This window comes from Neovison vison, chromosome 3 (genome assembly GCF_020171115.1).
Source record: "Neovison vison isolate M4711 chromosome 3, ASM_NN_V1, whole genome shotgun sequence".
Lineage (NCBI taxonomy): Eukaryota > Metazoa > Chordata > Mammalia > Carnivora > Mustelidae > Neogale > Neogale vison.
Genome location: NC_058093.1, coordinates 103,671,243 through 103,685,353, shown reverse-complemented (window position 1 = coordinate 103,685,353; position 14,111 = coordinate 103,671,243). Strand labels below are relative to the sequence as shown.

At 52.9% G+C, this 14,111-nt stretch overlaps 1 protein-coding gene across 1 annotated transcript in view; it reads right to left on the bottom strand.

The window, feature by feature from the left end:
* The window catches only part of STEAP3 (STEAP3 metalloreductase), a 48,877-nt gene extending 45,869 nt beyond the window's left edge, over positions 1 to 3,008 (bottom strand). The window contains exon 1 of the mRNA XM_044242608.1: positions 2,767 to 3,008. Within this exon, the coding sequence (XP_044098543.1) occupies positions 2,767 to 2,860 (94 nt within the window). The 5' untranslated portion in view covers positions 2,861 to 3,008. The remainder of the gene's footprint in view (positions 1 to 2,766) is intronic.
* Positions 3,009 to 14,111: the final 11,103 nt, after the last annotated feature.

Sequence of the window (14,111 nt, the reverse complement as noted above, 5' to 3'; positions counted from 1 at the left end):
CTTTGAGGGCCAAGCTCCTGGAAGCAGAGGAGCTCTGTCCTGACCTAGGGGGGAGGACAGTGCGTTGACACTGACTGAGCACCTCCTCTGCGCCAGCCTCGCGTCTGATCAGGCCAAGGGCAGAGCAGTCAGAAGAAGTCAGAGCCGTTCTTTCCAGACATTTGGCAGCTCGTGTTACTTCTCTGCTCCACCCACACCCCATCCTCTCCTGGTGGCCTCCTCTCCTCCCCTCAAACAGATCAGGCAGGGTCCTCAGGCCACAGCCCTTGCTGTTACCTCTGCCCAGCTGTTACCTCTCCCCTGGTTGTCCCGGTGGCACTCCTTCAGGTGTGAAGGGCCTCCTTCAGGTCCTTGCAGAAATAGCGTCATCTCCATGAAACCCGCCCCATCCTCCCCCATCCCCCATCCAGGTACCATGTCCTATTTCTTTACTGCTTTTTGAAAGCTTTCTCTTCTAACATGCCGTGAAACATACTTTTCCCGTTTGTTGTGTCTTAACTGTCTGCTCCCACAGAAATGTGAGCTCCCTGGGGCAGGGAGCTAGCTCTGCCTCATTGACGTCTGTATTCTCAGTGCCCAGTGTGGTGCCTGGCACATAGCTCAGTGACTATATCTCCCATTCTTACCCTTCTTCCCCTCCCTCAGCATCTCTGGGAAACATCCCCCCCAGTTCTTGACTACCCCAGAGCCAGCGTGTTACTGGAATAGAGAAAGTGTCCAGTACGTGCACAGAAGCATGTCTGGGCCTAGAGTTGCCCAGTATTCTCTTCATGAAGCCCCTAGTGTCAGCCTCCTGAGATGGCCCTTTTCTCTGAAGACGAGGCTTGCCCTCTGGCTCAGAAGACAAGAGCATCCAGGAAGAGAATCTAGAGGCTCACTGCCTTCTTGGGCCAGAGAGAAGAACGTTGTGCCCTCTCAGCTTCTTAGATTGATCCAAAATTTATAGGCTAGGACAGAGCACATCCATTTCACAAAATAAACACCCTTAATTGACTGTGAAGAGATGGCCACGAGAAGCCATGTGCTCAGTACTCTGATGGCTGGGGGCCAGGCCCGCCTCTGGGCACAGGTTGCTACTCCCTCTCTCGTGAGGGAGGAAACGAGGCTGCAATTCTGGTGCTCGATCCTGATGGTGATCTGGGCAAATGAAAGAATTTCTCTGCCACAGTGGTGACCAATGGGTCAAACCATGTGGGAGCCACCCAGAGCTGAAGCAGCAGTCAATGGTAAGAATGGTCTGTGAGAAGAGGCACGGAATGGGGAAGCAAGCTGGCAAAGTGTGCTTGGGACCTGGGATTGAAGTTCACAAACGGTCTCTACTTGGCACCTTATTTCGAACAAATATTGTATGGCATGGTGAAGGTGCCTTCCAGAGCCCTGGGGCCCCAGTGCAGTACCCCGGAGCTTAGTGCTCTGGCCTAAGGCTGCCCTTCTTCCAGTCCTCTGTTGAAATGTGAGCCCTCCCGAGAGGAAAAGCGCTCTGAGCTCCGTGTAATGATCTGTGTATCCCCAGGAGATTTAACTGTGGCCAGGACAGGAGCATGGAGAAGATTCTAAAGGCAAGCGCTAAAGGGGGAGTGTGAATAATGGGCGGGGGATGGGGTAGGTGGGAGCAACCATTTCTCTCAGGGAGCTCACTAGCACATAGTAGGCACTTAACTCGCTGTGTAACGTCAAGTGTCTTGGCTTGTGACCAGACCACCAGTGGCCAATGAGAATGTAGGAAGCTGCCCCAGTAACTCCAGGGAACATTCAATGAGCCCAGAAGCGGGTCCTCCTTGTGGGTCTATAGGAGCATACTTCGCCTTTAAGTTGGGGGAGTTTACAAAAGGCACACAGCTGGAGAAATCTGGGTTTTAGCCCCTTGCTCCAAAGGTGATGCATGTGATGGCCTCGGAGAGGGTTTAAAATTAACAGAATCCCAGCCCCGCCCCCCACATCCCGAATCAGATGTGCATTTTAACCAGACCCGCCAGAGATTATGGGCACCGTCAAGTTTGAGAATGCCCTGGTCTACGGTGCCCAGGAAAGCAGTAAGTCCTTGAACTCCTGGGCCAAAGCTGAGGATCAGAAGCCTAGTCCAGGCTACACTCCGCCTTGGCGGATGGCACTTTAATACTGCGCTTTGCTTTCCCAGGGGTTCTTATGAGCCCAACGGCCTGACTTAATCTGCTTCTGAATTTTTGTAAATAGGGATTAAATGATTCTGCCCTTCACAACACTCAATGCCTATTATATAAAGCTTCAAGAAGAAAAATGTTAGCTGAGTACGCTTACTCCTTTCCAATAACTGATTTTAGTTCTTGTTTTACTGTGGTGGCTAGGATACTCAGACCCACAGTCATGGACTGTAGGATCCTCATTGAATATACTTAAGTTCTGCTTTATTCTCCCATAGTCCGTGACTTTTTTGGCGTCAAGTTTACAATAAGCTATCTTCAGCTGCTTTTGGAAAAAGTCAGTTGTGTAAGTAAACTAAATAGGAAACACCTGGGTGCGGCCATGGCTAGACCTTTCTCCCCCTCAGCAGCCATCACCCTTTCCCGGCAAGAGCAAGGTTACAGCACGTCCTCTGCTTTAATTTTGAGAAGGGGACGGAGGGCTGGGGAGAAGGATGTGCCCTTCAGTGTAGCCAGGCATCACCAAGGAAAGCAAATCCCACCAGGCAGGGGTCACATGGAGGGGGGAACTCATGATAAGGTGCTCACACCATGCCTCCCCCCCCCGCCCCCGTTTCTGCTTGGTCCATCCCCATGTCTGTCTCACCTGATGGCGGGTGCAAGGTCCTGTCCTTCATGCCAGGGGACTCCCCACAGCCTGGGGTGGAGGGATCCTGTGCCCCCGAGGCCTCGTCCGCCATCTCTCCACGTGCTGCTCCTTCTGCCTGGTGATACACACTCGGCTCACTTGGTGCAGGGGGTAGGCGGAGGATAGACTCTGCCGAGGAGACTCACAGACTGGGAGAGTCACAGCTCTGCAAGGCAGAGGTGGGGGGTCACTGACCTCAGGCTCATCTACAAACACACTGCGTTTAGCTGTTAGCGGCAGAGATAAGCCCTCCCCACCCCTCCCCTCCCACTGTGTTTCAACCTGATCCCTTCTGTTTCCTGAGTCTTGGTTCTCCAGGAAAAGTGAGGGAAGGCAAAGGACATTGGTTGAGGTCCCACCTTGAGGCCGGCGCTGGGCCACGTTTAAATCACCCCCCATAAGCTTCACTGGCTCCTGCCAGGTGACTGGGATCTGCTCCATTCTTTAGATGGGGGAGGGGACCTGCTTGGCCTCATGCACTGAGGAAATAACAGCAGCCCAACTCCTGGATCTTTCTACTACCTTTGCCTCGCTAGGTGGAAGGCTCCTGTGGGCAGTGGCCAGCACCCCTTTGGTGACTCCCATTAGTGCCCAGGACTGGGGCCAGCGTGGTGCTGGGCACGGAACAGGGGCAGTCCATGTGGTGTGACAGAGGGGACATGAGCCACAGCGGGGGATTCTGTCCCCAACACTCCTCACGGTGCCTGCCATGCCTCAGTGAGGTTCCATCAGCTGTCCCCAGCCTCCACAGGGGTGGCAGCTGCATGGGGCTATGTCCCCCTGAGGTTTGCAGAGCCTGGAGCAGGTCTGTGGAACGCCAGCAAGGCTGCCAAGAGCCTACTTCTCTCTGGCCTAGTGCTGGTTTCACTGACACGCACGCAAGTGTGTCGTCATCCTCAGAGCCACCTTCAAATGTTTGCTGGGATCGCAGTTCTATGCCAAAGGCTAGGAGCCACAGTCAGCCGGCCAAGGGGTCTCCTGGGATGAGGAGAGGGCCGGGCCTGGTCTCTGGAGGCATCTTGAGGATAAAGAAACACACTGACCTGGGTTCAGATGGGGTGTCCCCACAGAGCCCTGATCTCCTCAGCAGTAATCTGAGAGAATATGCCGCCTCAGGTGATGTGAGAATGAAGTGAGAAATTTCCAGATGAGTGCCTGGCCCTTAGTGGGTGACCATTAAAATGCTGCCAGCCAATCTGAGAGGAAAAGAAAGTGTGTTCAGGGAAAGGAAGACAGGCCACTGAAAAGCCCAGTTCCATAAGAAATATACTTCTTGGCAGGCCCCATCTTCCCTTTTGGAAAAGTCTTCTTCCTTCGTCCTGTGTCATGATCTAGATCCTCTCCTCCTCTGAGAAGTGCTCAGGGAACCCTGTCTCCTCTGACCTCATGGCAGGGAACCAGTAGGTGATGAATGCCTACCCCTCCTTCGTCCCTTGTCCCAGAGGTCGGCGGGTGCTGTGACACCCAAGTCTGGGAATCAGGAGACTTGGCTATGCTCTGCCATGGAGCTCACCATCAAATCTCCCCTTGCTGAGCCTCCCACTGCTGCCAGCTCAACGTATCTGTGAAATGGGGATGATGAAGCGGAGCAGTAAGCTAAGTACAGAGGTACTCATGTTAAGTCCCTATCTCCCCTCACCTAGATTCCCTTGGCTGCTTGTCCTCTGCCACAGTCAATCCCCTGGGCCTAGGCCAAGGGTGGGACTGCAGACTACAGGTCCTACCTTGGCCCTGATCTAGAAGCAGGGTGGAAGATGGGGTGGAAAGAGAGTCCTAGGACCCTTGGTGCACTCTGTCCCTTCAGCTGGCCTGAGGGCCTGATTTGATGGCAGCAAGGCCCAGTCTTCCCTCCACTCTCTCATTCAGGGTCACAGTCTTTCCTGAAGTTCCAGAAACCTTCATTCCCCCAGGGTGGAAGGAAGGATGGGAGGGACCCCTGTCTCCCCACTTCTGCTCCAGGCCCATCTGGCTGCTCTGATTCTGGAAACTGTTCTGTAACGCCTACAGCCTCCCGGGCATACTCTCCACTTTTGCTGGGTGCATGAGGATGTCAGCTCCAGTTTTGCCCCAGCCACCATGACCTTAGCCAAGACCCCCCTCCTCCTCAGACCTCCATTCCCCCAGAGGTAAAATGCAGTGGGTTGCAAATGCCCAGAGGAGCCTGAGGTCTCTGCAGATGCCTTTGTGGGGTGAGGACCTAGGTCAAGGCTGGGTGTGTGTCCCACCCCTTCCTTATCTGGAGCAGGGGCCTTCTTATCTATCTATAGGTGGGATCAGGTTGACCATTCATGTGGTAGAAATCCCAAAAGTCCCCTCCACAGCTAGGATTCTCCTTTGGTTAAATTAGGGCCTCTGAAGAGTAGGGGAGGATGGAGGGTGTCAAGAATCTGGTCTCCCCAGGAAACTAAATTCTGATGGTCTCTGCCAAGGCAGTCAGGGTTCAGGGTCAGCAGGTGCTGGGAGAGGGGAGGTGCAGGCCTAGGGTAGATGTTTTCTGTGCTGGGAGGGGGGTGGGATGGGGCAGGGGCTGTGGGTGCCCTTTTGACACTGAAGCCCACAGGGCTGCGTCTCTCCTGGTGCCCTTTCCTGGAATGCAGTGATGCCTGAATGAATTAATTGGCTACAAGATACACGTATACAGTGCTTATGCAAATTTATGCAAACAACATGCAAATGAAGCTGGCCTTAGGCTGGGTGCCCTGGGATGGCAGCTGGTGGGGGATGGGGTGCCCCTGTCATTTCTGACTTTGCCTAAGGCCTCTGAGGATGTCACAGGGAGAGGCCCACCACTTTCCCTCTGCTCCACACAGTCCCTTCTCAGAGGGCTTAGACAGGAGACTGTGAATCGGTGAATGTCATTCACATAGACTGTGAATGTCTATGCCCCCATGTCTATGCCCCACCGTACAAGAAGACGCCAGGGGTATTGAGGGGACACGGGAGAGGAAGATTCCAGGCCCGGATGGTCTGGTTTGGGTCAATATCCTCATTCCTTAGGAAAGGACAGGGAGTTTTGGAGAATGCACAGCTGGTGGTAGGAGAAACAGAATTTGGCCCAAGGCTGCCCGAGGCTAACTCCACGCCCTTTCCCCACAGCTGCCAGCTCCAATGCTGTGCCCCCCTGTGTGTGTGTGTGTGTGTTTGTGTGGGCATGGGGCTGCATGGAGCCTCCAGACCTCTGCAGTAATGGGGCCTAGGCCTGCTTAATGTGTAAGCCCCAGGCTACCCCTCCATCCTCGGACCCAGCGCCTGGTGCTTGGCAGGTTTTCTGCAATGGTTCTCACGAAGGGCCGAAAGCCTGCCTTTAAGGTGGGTACTTGTTGCTCTTTTCTTGAGTCAGCCAGGGTCCAGGCCAGACTGCACCCTGGGTGGCTTTTTGGCTGCAGAGAATGCCCATTCCATTAGCCAGTCATTCCCCCAGGGTGGAAAATGAGGGGGCCTCAGCTTTGGGCAAGGAGGTCCCCTCTAGGCCTGAAAGCTCAGAGTTCTGCTGATTAAGATGCACCTCTCCCCCGGGGCCCCTGGCCTGCCCTTCTATTCCAGGGAGTCACACTGGTATAGGCAGGGCGACTGGAGTGACTAGGTCAGCCTGCCAGTTGTGTGAGCCCGGAGCTCTGGACTTGGGGGAACGCCAAACTTTGTGGGATATTTTGCCTGGATACACTGGGCCTGACTGCACTGGAGGCCACTGGGGATTCTGTCCCCTGTCAAGCGGAGGCAGCAGTGATTTCTGGGGCAAGAGCCAATCCTACACAGGTGGGCACATGGCCACCTCATGTGGTCATGGGCCATGTGGAGGCAAGACCAGACGCTGGGGAAAGGGCGTGGCGCCGGAGCCCTTGCAGGCGGTCTTCTGCGAAACACTAAACGACAACAACAACAACAAAACAGTGGTGCGGGTTGGGCAGGTCTACTTTGGGTAGATGGTGGTAGGAGCTTAGACTATAATGATTTCAGTCTAAAAACCCAGGGTGCTTTCTTTTTTTTGGCGGGGGGGTCGGTGGTGTGGTTGGGGTGGGGTGTGTGTCACAGGCCAATGGGCTTGGAGACTCACACACTCCAGCCTGCTCTCTGGCCTGGGGCCTGGCGAGGCACAGTGTGGTGAAGACCCATTGAGGCCACTGTTGGTGGTGACAGAAGGAAGAGCCAGAGCTGGCCAGGGTCCGGCCTCCTGATGGCTGTGGTGACGGTGCAGAGTCTCCAGGCCCAGAAGGCCAGTTTCCTTTTCCCATCAGCCTTGACGCCCTGGGAGGTCTTTCCAAGCAGCACTTACTTCAGAATGTGACTGGTTCTCCAGGTGAAGTAAGACACAACTTTTGCTTCGCCGGGCTTATCACGCAAGGACCAGGTACAATTATAGGTAAGCCAGGCCCACGGCAGAGGCCCGAGTCCTTGGCAAAGCACACACAGGAGCCGGTGGCGGTGTGGCGGGCCTGGCAGCAGGGCAGCACTGGGCTTTCTGCCCAAGCAGGGCAGGGGTGGGGGAGGCCTGGGCACTTAGGCAGGGGTGGAGGCTCAGCTGGCTTCCCAGCCCATTAGCAAGGCAAGCAGCTCCTGAAAAATTAACCACAGGCCTCGGTAATGTACTTTGGAGAGTATATCTCCTCAGGTGCTCAAGTGCAAGCTGTTGACCTGAGGGGTAGGCTGGAGGCGGGCAAGGCCGTTTGGAAAAGAAGAGAAGAAAAAGGCAAAGGAGCTTTCCCCACACCTCCCTTCTCGAGTGTGTTTGAGGCTGTGACCCTGAGGGGCGTTTTGAGTGTCCCCACCTTTGACGAGGCTCCAAGGCTCTGCCCTCTCTCCTTGAGGGCATCCCACCATGGGACATGCTTCTAAGGCAGGACCACATTTCCTGGTCAGCCCTCAGAGGCGCTTTCTTGAGGTAGAAGCCTGGTCTTAAACACTCCTGCACAGAGCTCCTACTTGAGCCTGGGCAGGAGAGCACGCTTGGGCAAGGGCCCAGAAGACCCTGAAGTTCCTTCTGCCCACCACTGGTGGCCACTCCTTCCGGCCCAGGAGCCATCCTGCTGTCCTCGAACCCTCACTCACTGGCATGGGGCTCTCCCACTTTCATTGCCTCTGACCTCATCATCGACAGTCTTCTGGGAAGGTCCTCCATCTGCCCATTTCTCCGCCAAGATCACTGATCCTCTAGTGGTGGGAATCGAACCCAGTCATGGGGTGGATGGTGCTCTAGGGCCGGCGAAGCTCTATGCAGCATGAGTGGGAATCTGGCCTCTACCCTTTCTCGCTATGGGGAGGTCACTTGCATAGAGTTCTTCCTGGCTCAAGGTGTCTATTTCGGTGGGCAAATATTCATTTTTGAAAGCTTTTATTGGGTGGCTGATTTGTCACATGGGTATAAGGCAATGGCTTCCCGGCTTTTTCACAGGGTTGTACAACCTGACCCAGTACAGACCCACTGAAGTATAGATTATAGATCCATCACTGAAATGAAAGTGTTCAGAGACAGGACTTGCCTTTACAACATGGGATAATATCTGATATTTTAAATTTAATTCTATTCCACTGCATTAAAGAAAAAGCTTGTTGACCCACTGCTCTAGTAACACCATACACTGAAATTTGCTAATGCTGGCTGGCGGCCACATGTGTGGGGTCAGGACGTGAGGCCACCGGAGCAGGGTGGCAGCTATGTTGGTGGCTTGTGGCTTCTCAGGATCCACAAACTGGAGCCCCTGTAAGTGAGAAACAGATGGAGGACAGGTCCAGCTACACATCTTCTCAAGCAGGTACTCAAGGGCATGGCTGGGGTCAGAGAGATACTCTGCCAGGGAAGCAGGTACCCCGGCTTCACTAACAGGCTGTGTGCCTTTGACTTCTTCATCCCCATCTCCCTGCTCCCATTTCCTGCTCCAAGCACTGAGGTTATAGCTGGAAATGTTCACGGGCCTTTGCAGCTTGGGCATTCTGGGATGGCCACAACTTAAACTTGGCTTCCTGGTCTATAAAACCCTGCTTCTTCGAGGCAGAGCCATGGAAGGCTGAGGCACTGGAGGTGAGTGGGGGGCACAGCAGTGCAGCGGGAGCTGGGCGGAGGAGGAGGACAGAGAAGGAGGGTGGTGGGAGAGCAGAGGGCTGGAGGCTTCCTCTTGTTGCTCTGAGCACTCCGGGAGGCTTTGCAGGTATAATACCTGCTTCTTTCGAGGATAGGTCTCCATGATACATGCTTTTTTGGGTGTCCATGACACCTTCTTTTTGCCAGGCCTTCTCAAACCTCTTTTGCCATGCACACACAGCATGCAGGCCTTCAGGATGCAGCAATGCCGAAACCACAGTTAAACACCCGTAAGCCGTGAGCCTCTGATCAGCTCGCCCTGCTCTTCTGAAAGCTCTTCACTTAGAAGTTCCATCTCTTTCCTGCTGGTACATGAGGATTTTTTTTTTTTTTAATGAGGATAAGAAATACATTATTTTTGAAAGCAGGCTATAATTTGAGCCACCTAGACTAGGAGGAAGGCAGAACTTCTCTGAGAGAGAGAGAGAGAGAGAGAGAGAGAGAGAGATGGAGCTCTGCTCCTTTGGGATGCTGCCTATAAGGACCCAGCTGGCCACAAAAGGCAAACTCCCTTCTAATTGCTCACCTCACCCCCAGGGGCAGAGGGACCAGACTCATGGGAGATAAATTGTCCTGCCTTTAAATACCAAGGATTTTGAATTTCAGGCAACCTGGAAGGGAAGGGAGAGAAGTCAGACCTCTAGGCAGGCTAGGAGGAAGACCTGGAAAGAAAAGGGTCCCTGAAACTGGCTGTGGGGGGTCGGGGGGAGGGCGGTTTGGAATCTACGAGCATCTGTCTAGAAACTGCACTGTGGGACATCCTGCTAGAAGTTGTTCCAGCCTACATGTCAGTTATGCACCGTGTTCCCAGACCTCAGTGAGTATACTTGTCTGGGACACCTGCTTTGTAACTACTTTTGAGGGGCATGTTTTTTGGAGGCTCAGAAAAGAGAGCAAGCTATGTTTATTCCGGGGGCCTAAGGACACACAGACTGAGCTGAATAAGCCCCAGTGATAGCTGGGGGCAGACTGCTGTATGGACTGTCCAGGAAAACACGAGCCCCTGAACATCCAAGATCTGGTTCTAGAACATTCAGGTGGCCTACCCTCTGACTTTGTGGCCGTCTCTCCAGTCAGACTTTCAGAAGTGGCCATGTGCCTCTTGCTGCCTCCCACAGACTAGCCTGCCATTGTTCTTTGCTGCATGTTTGCTAACCCTGCCTACCTATTTTCTTTTTTAAGAAGATTCATTTATTTATTTGAGAGAGAGAGAGAGAGAGGGAGTGAGTGCACACACAGCATGAGGGGCAGAGGGAAAAGGAGAGAGAATCCTAAGCAGACTCCCCACTGAGGGTGAAGTCCAACGTGGGGCCAACCTAAACATCCTGATCACAACCTGAGCTGAAAACAAGAGCTGGATGCCTAATGGACTGAGCCACCCAGGTGCTCTTTCCTACATATTTTCTTTAGGCAGAGCAATCAGTAAGGAGAAACCAAGATCCCCTTAAAGGAAGCGCCTACTCCTGTTTTGCCTTAGGGTTCTTTCTCCTTGACAGACAGATATAACGAGAGGTCACACTTCCATGGCCCTGACGTGCACCAGGCTCTATCATGTGCACTGACATCCATTAATGATCTCATCAGGGCCTTCTGCCCAACCCATGAGCTAGGTCCATTACCAACACCCCCATTTTACCGTTGAAGAAACCGAGGCACTCCAGAGTCCATAGGCTTACCCCTCTCCCTAGTGAATAGCCCTCAAGCTGGTGTGTTTCTTGAATCATCTCTGATTAACCCAGTGCTTCTCATTTGGGTCAATATTGCTGCTCCCCGCTCCACTCCCGGGACCGGGGAATATTTGGCAATATCTAGAGACATGTTGGTTGTCATAACAGGGAGAGTGAAGCTAGCATCTAGCAGGTAGAGGCCGGAGATGCCACAGTGTACAGAACAGCCCCTCCTCAACAAAGAATCATCCAGTTACAGACACCCATGGGCTTAGAAACCTTGGATCAACCAAAGCCCCTCTAGGGCTTTCTTCTTCTTCTTCTTCTTTTTTTATTTTTTAAAGGTTTTATTTATTTATTTATTTTTGACAGATCACAAGTAGGCAGAGAAGCCTGCAGAGAGAGAGGGAGGAAGTAGGCTTCCTGCTGAGCAGAGAGCCTGATGTGGGGCTTGATCCCAAGACCCTGGGATCATGACCCCAGCCGAAGGCAGAGTCTCAACCTACTGAGCCACCCAGGCGCCCCTCTCTAGGGCTTTCTGAGAGAAGTCCTCCTACCATTGTTCTGCTTTCGTGTTTCTCTTTCTCGCTCCACATCCAGTTCCCTCTCTCCTGCCTGGGATTCTACTCAGCACCCCAGAAGCCCTCCTGCCTTCTCTTGGCTCTGGATCAGATCCCTGGGACCTGTGCCTCAGCCTGGAGTCCCACTGAGGGCAGACCACAGGCGGGCTGTGTGTACATGTATTTATTTGGGAGGGGAGCTCGGGGAGCTGAGTGAGGGGGAGGAGGAAAAGCCAAATCAAGGACATATTGTTGACTTGGTTTCCCGTCTGCTGGAAGCTTTTGGAAAGTGTGTCTGCTTGTGCCCTGTCCCCCCCGTGCTATGGCCCCAGGCTGCTCTGAGGGTTCCTAACCACCCTGCACCCCTGGACCGTGCACGCCCGCTTGTGGGGCAGGCTGCCCATGTGACTCATGTCTTGGTGTCAGAGAAGCCACGGGACAGGAGAGGGGGTGAAAGCCTGCAGGGGGTGGACCGGCCCTGCGGTCAGAGGGGGTGTGAGATGGACACTAAAGGTAACAGCAAGGGGCAGACCCCATGGGCCAGCGCTGAGACCCCCATCACAGACATGGAAGCAGACCCACCCAGACCCCCCCTGACTGCTGGTGCATCATTCTCTAGCTGGGAAAAAGATAGGATTGTTCCAAATGGTTGATAAGACTGGAAGGCCCTGATAATCCAGTTTCACAGCAATGGTGATGATGTCAGAGCTGGAGTTTCAAAGAGTCTTAATCTAGTCTGACCTTCTCCCTTAGAGATGGAACGATTGAGGCTCACTGACTTATTCGGTCAACTGCTGTGCCTGCTTTGTTAGAGAGAAATTAAGGGAACTCTGCAGGTGGCCTCTGCATTGAGTGATTTACCATGAGGTCCTGGAGAGGTACGGCGAGGGGTCCAAGAGAACCGGATGGGGAGTGACGGCCCTCTGCTGACTTACCAAACCTCCGGGCAGTGATTCCCTGCTATTTTGGACATACCCAGAGAGACCTGGGGCCCTTGTTAGAGCCTTTGCCTATCTCCCCCAATTGTTAATGGGTATTGATCTGCAAACAAATGCTTAAGTGCAAGAGAGGAGGGCTCTGTTTACAGAATGGGCATCAATTTTTATAGAATTCAGCGTCCTAAAGTAATATGAATACTCCTCCAGTCTGCACTTCTGGTTCTGTTTAACCTTGGATGATTCATCTTTCCTCTCTCAGAGCCTTGAGTTTCCCCAAGTTTTTAATGCAGCCAGAGTCTTCCAGGAGGGCTGATTGGTCTGATTGGTTGAATGCATGAACCAATCCATAAAATGATCCGTGGAAGCAGCCTTGGAGGTAATGCTACCTGATCCTGTTTAAAGATAGGAAAACTAAGGCCCAAAGAGAGGAAAAATGAAATGCTCTTCAAACACCCACAAGCAAATGAAGGAGGTTGGCATTTAAGCAATATGAGGTGACGAATGTTAGGGCAGAGGCATGTGCCAGGAACCTATGCATAATGAGAGAGGCGTAATGCAGTCTGTCCAGCCTGGTTGGACGGTGGGAACTGGGTGGAAAACAGCTTTGAATCCCCCTAGGTGCCACAGAGGGATCTACCTCACTGTATTTCCTTCTTCCCTCCCTCACCCTTCTCCAGTCAGGGTTCACCCGACTGGAGCACTGACTGTCTGGAACAGAATATGGGCCCTCACAGGATCTAGGGAGGATGAAGAACAAGGAAGGAAGTGCAGGCTGCCAGAAAGAGGGCTGAGGTCATGTGACAGGTCATATGATCAGTGTGGACACCAGATGCCACCACCCTCCCCCTTCTGCTGCCAGGGACAACAATGTCACCTCAGACAGCAGGACTTCTGCTATGCCCTGCTTTGAGCTGTCATTCATTCTTGACCTAAATTGCTGGTGGGAGCATTCCTCATCTGAACTTGGGGCACCTGCTGCCATCCAGCTGGTTAGGCTAATGAGAGCAAATTCAGGCCTTTGACGCTCTTCTGGAGGAGGTCAGGCCTATGCCTCTCCAAGACTCACCTCGTGGCCCATTCCTGAAATATGCGGAGGTGGTCCAGAAACTAGGTCCATCCTACTGTGTGGTCTCCCTGTGCCCACCAGTGTAGGACATGGTCCAGGTCTTAGAGAGCTCATAGCCAAGGTGTGACAAGGCAGCTGAGACTAAATCCCTAGGAGATAGCATCCTGGTCATAGGGCTGGCCTCATTCATTCTGGAAATACTGGGGAAGGGAGGCTGGCTCAGTGTCACAGAGCATCTCCAGAGAGCATCCGGGTGGCTATCTGACCTTGGTGCTTGGCAGCATCCCAAAGAAGCCAGGACCACAAAGAACTTCATTAGGAAAGAAGGACCTGCTGCAAAGTAGGGGGATGGTCACTCCACCCACAAACTTTGCAATGAGACCAGTAACCCTAGATCACTGGAGGGCCTAAAAAATACTACCGGCTCTTCTCTTCCCTCTACGCACATCACAAACGGGGGCAAATGACATGCACAGGTCTACACCTTGCTTTTCCCCACTCAGCATTGAGTCCTGGAGATTGCTCCTATTAGGGCATTAGGATTCTCACTCCTTGTGATGGCTGCAAAATGTGCCTGGTTTATTTATCTCCTTTTTGATGGAAAGTCCAGTGGTTTCCATGCTTTGCTTTTACAAACAATGTTTATAGGTTTTTGTGGATTTTTTTTGTACATATATGTAACTGTATTTGCAGGATGAATTCCTAGGAATAGAATGCATAGATCAAGTGGTATGCACATTTAAAGTGTTGCCAGATATGGCCAGATTGCCCTTGACCAGAGGGTGTATCAGTGTGCCCTCCCAAGAGCAACATACAGGAGTGAGAGCCCTCGTCCCACACCAGGAGGAATCTGGAATGTGGGGGAGATAGGGAAGGTGGAGTAAGCTTGCCAGTTCCCTTCTGACCCCACCATGGCATTGTCTCGTGCTTGGCTGGGCAAATATTTCCTAGTACTCTGGCTGTGTTAGAAATGTTAATTTTCTGAATGCAAAGTAT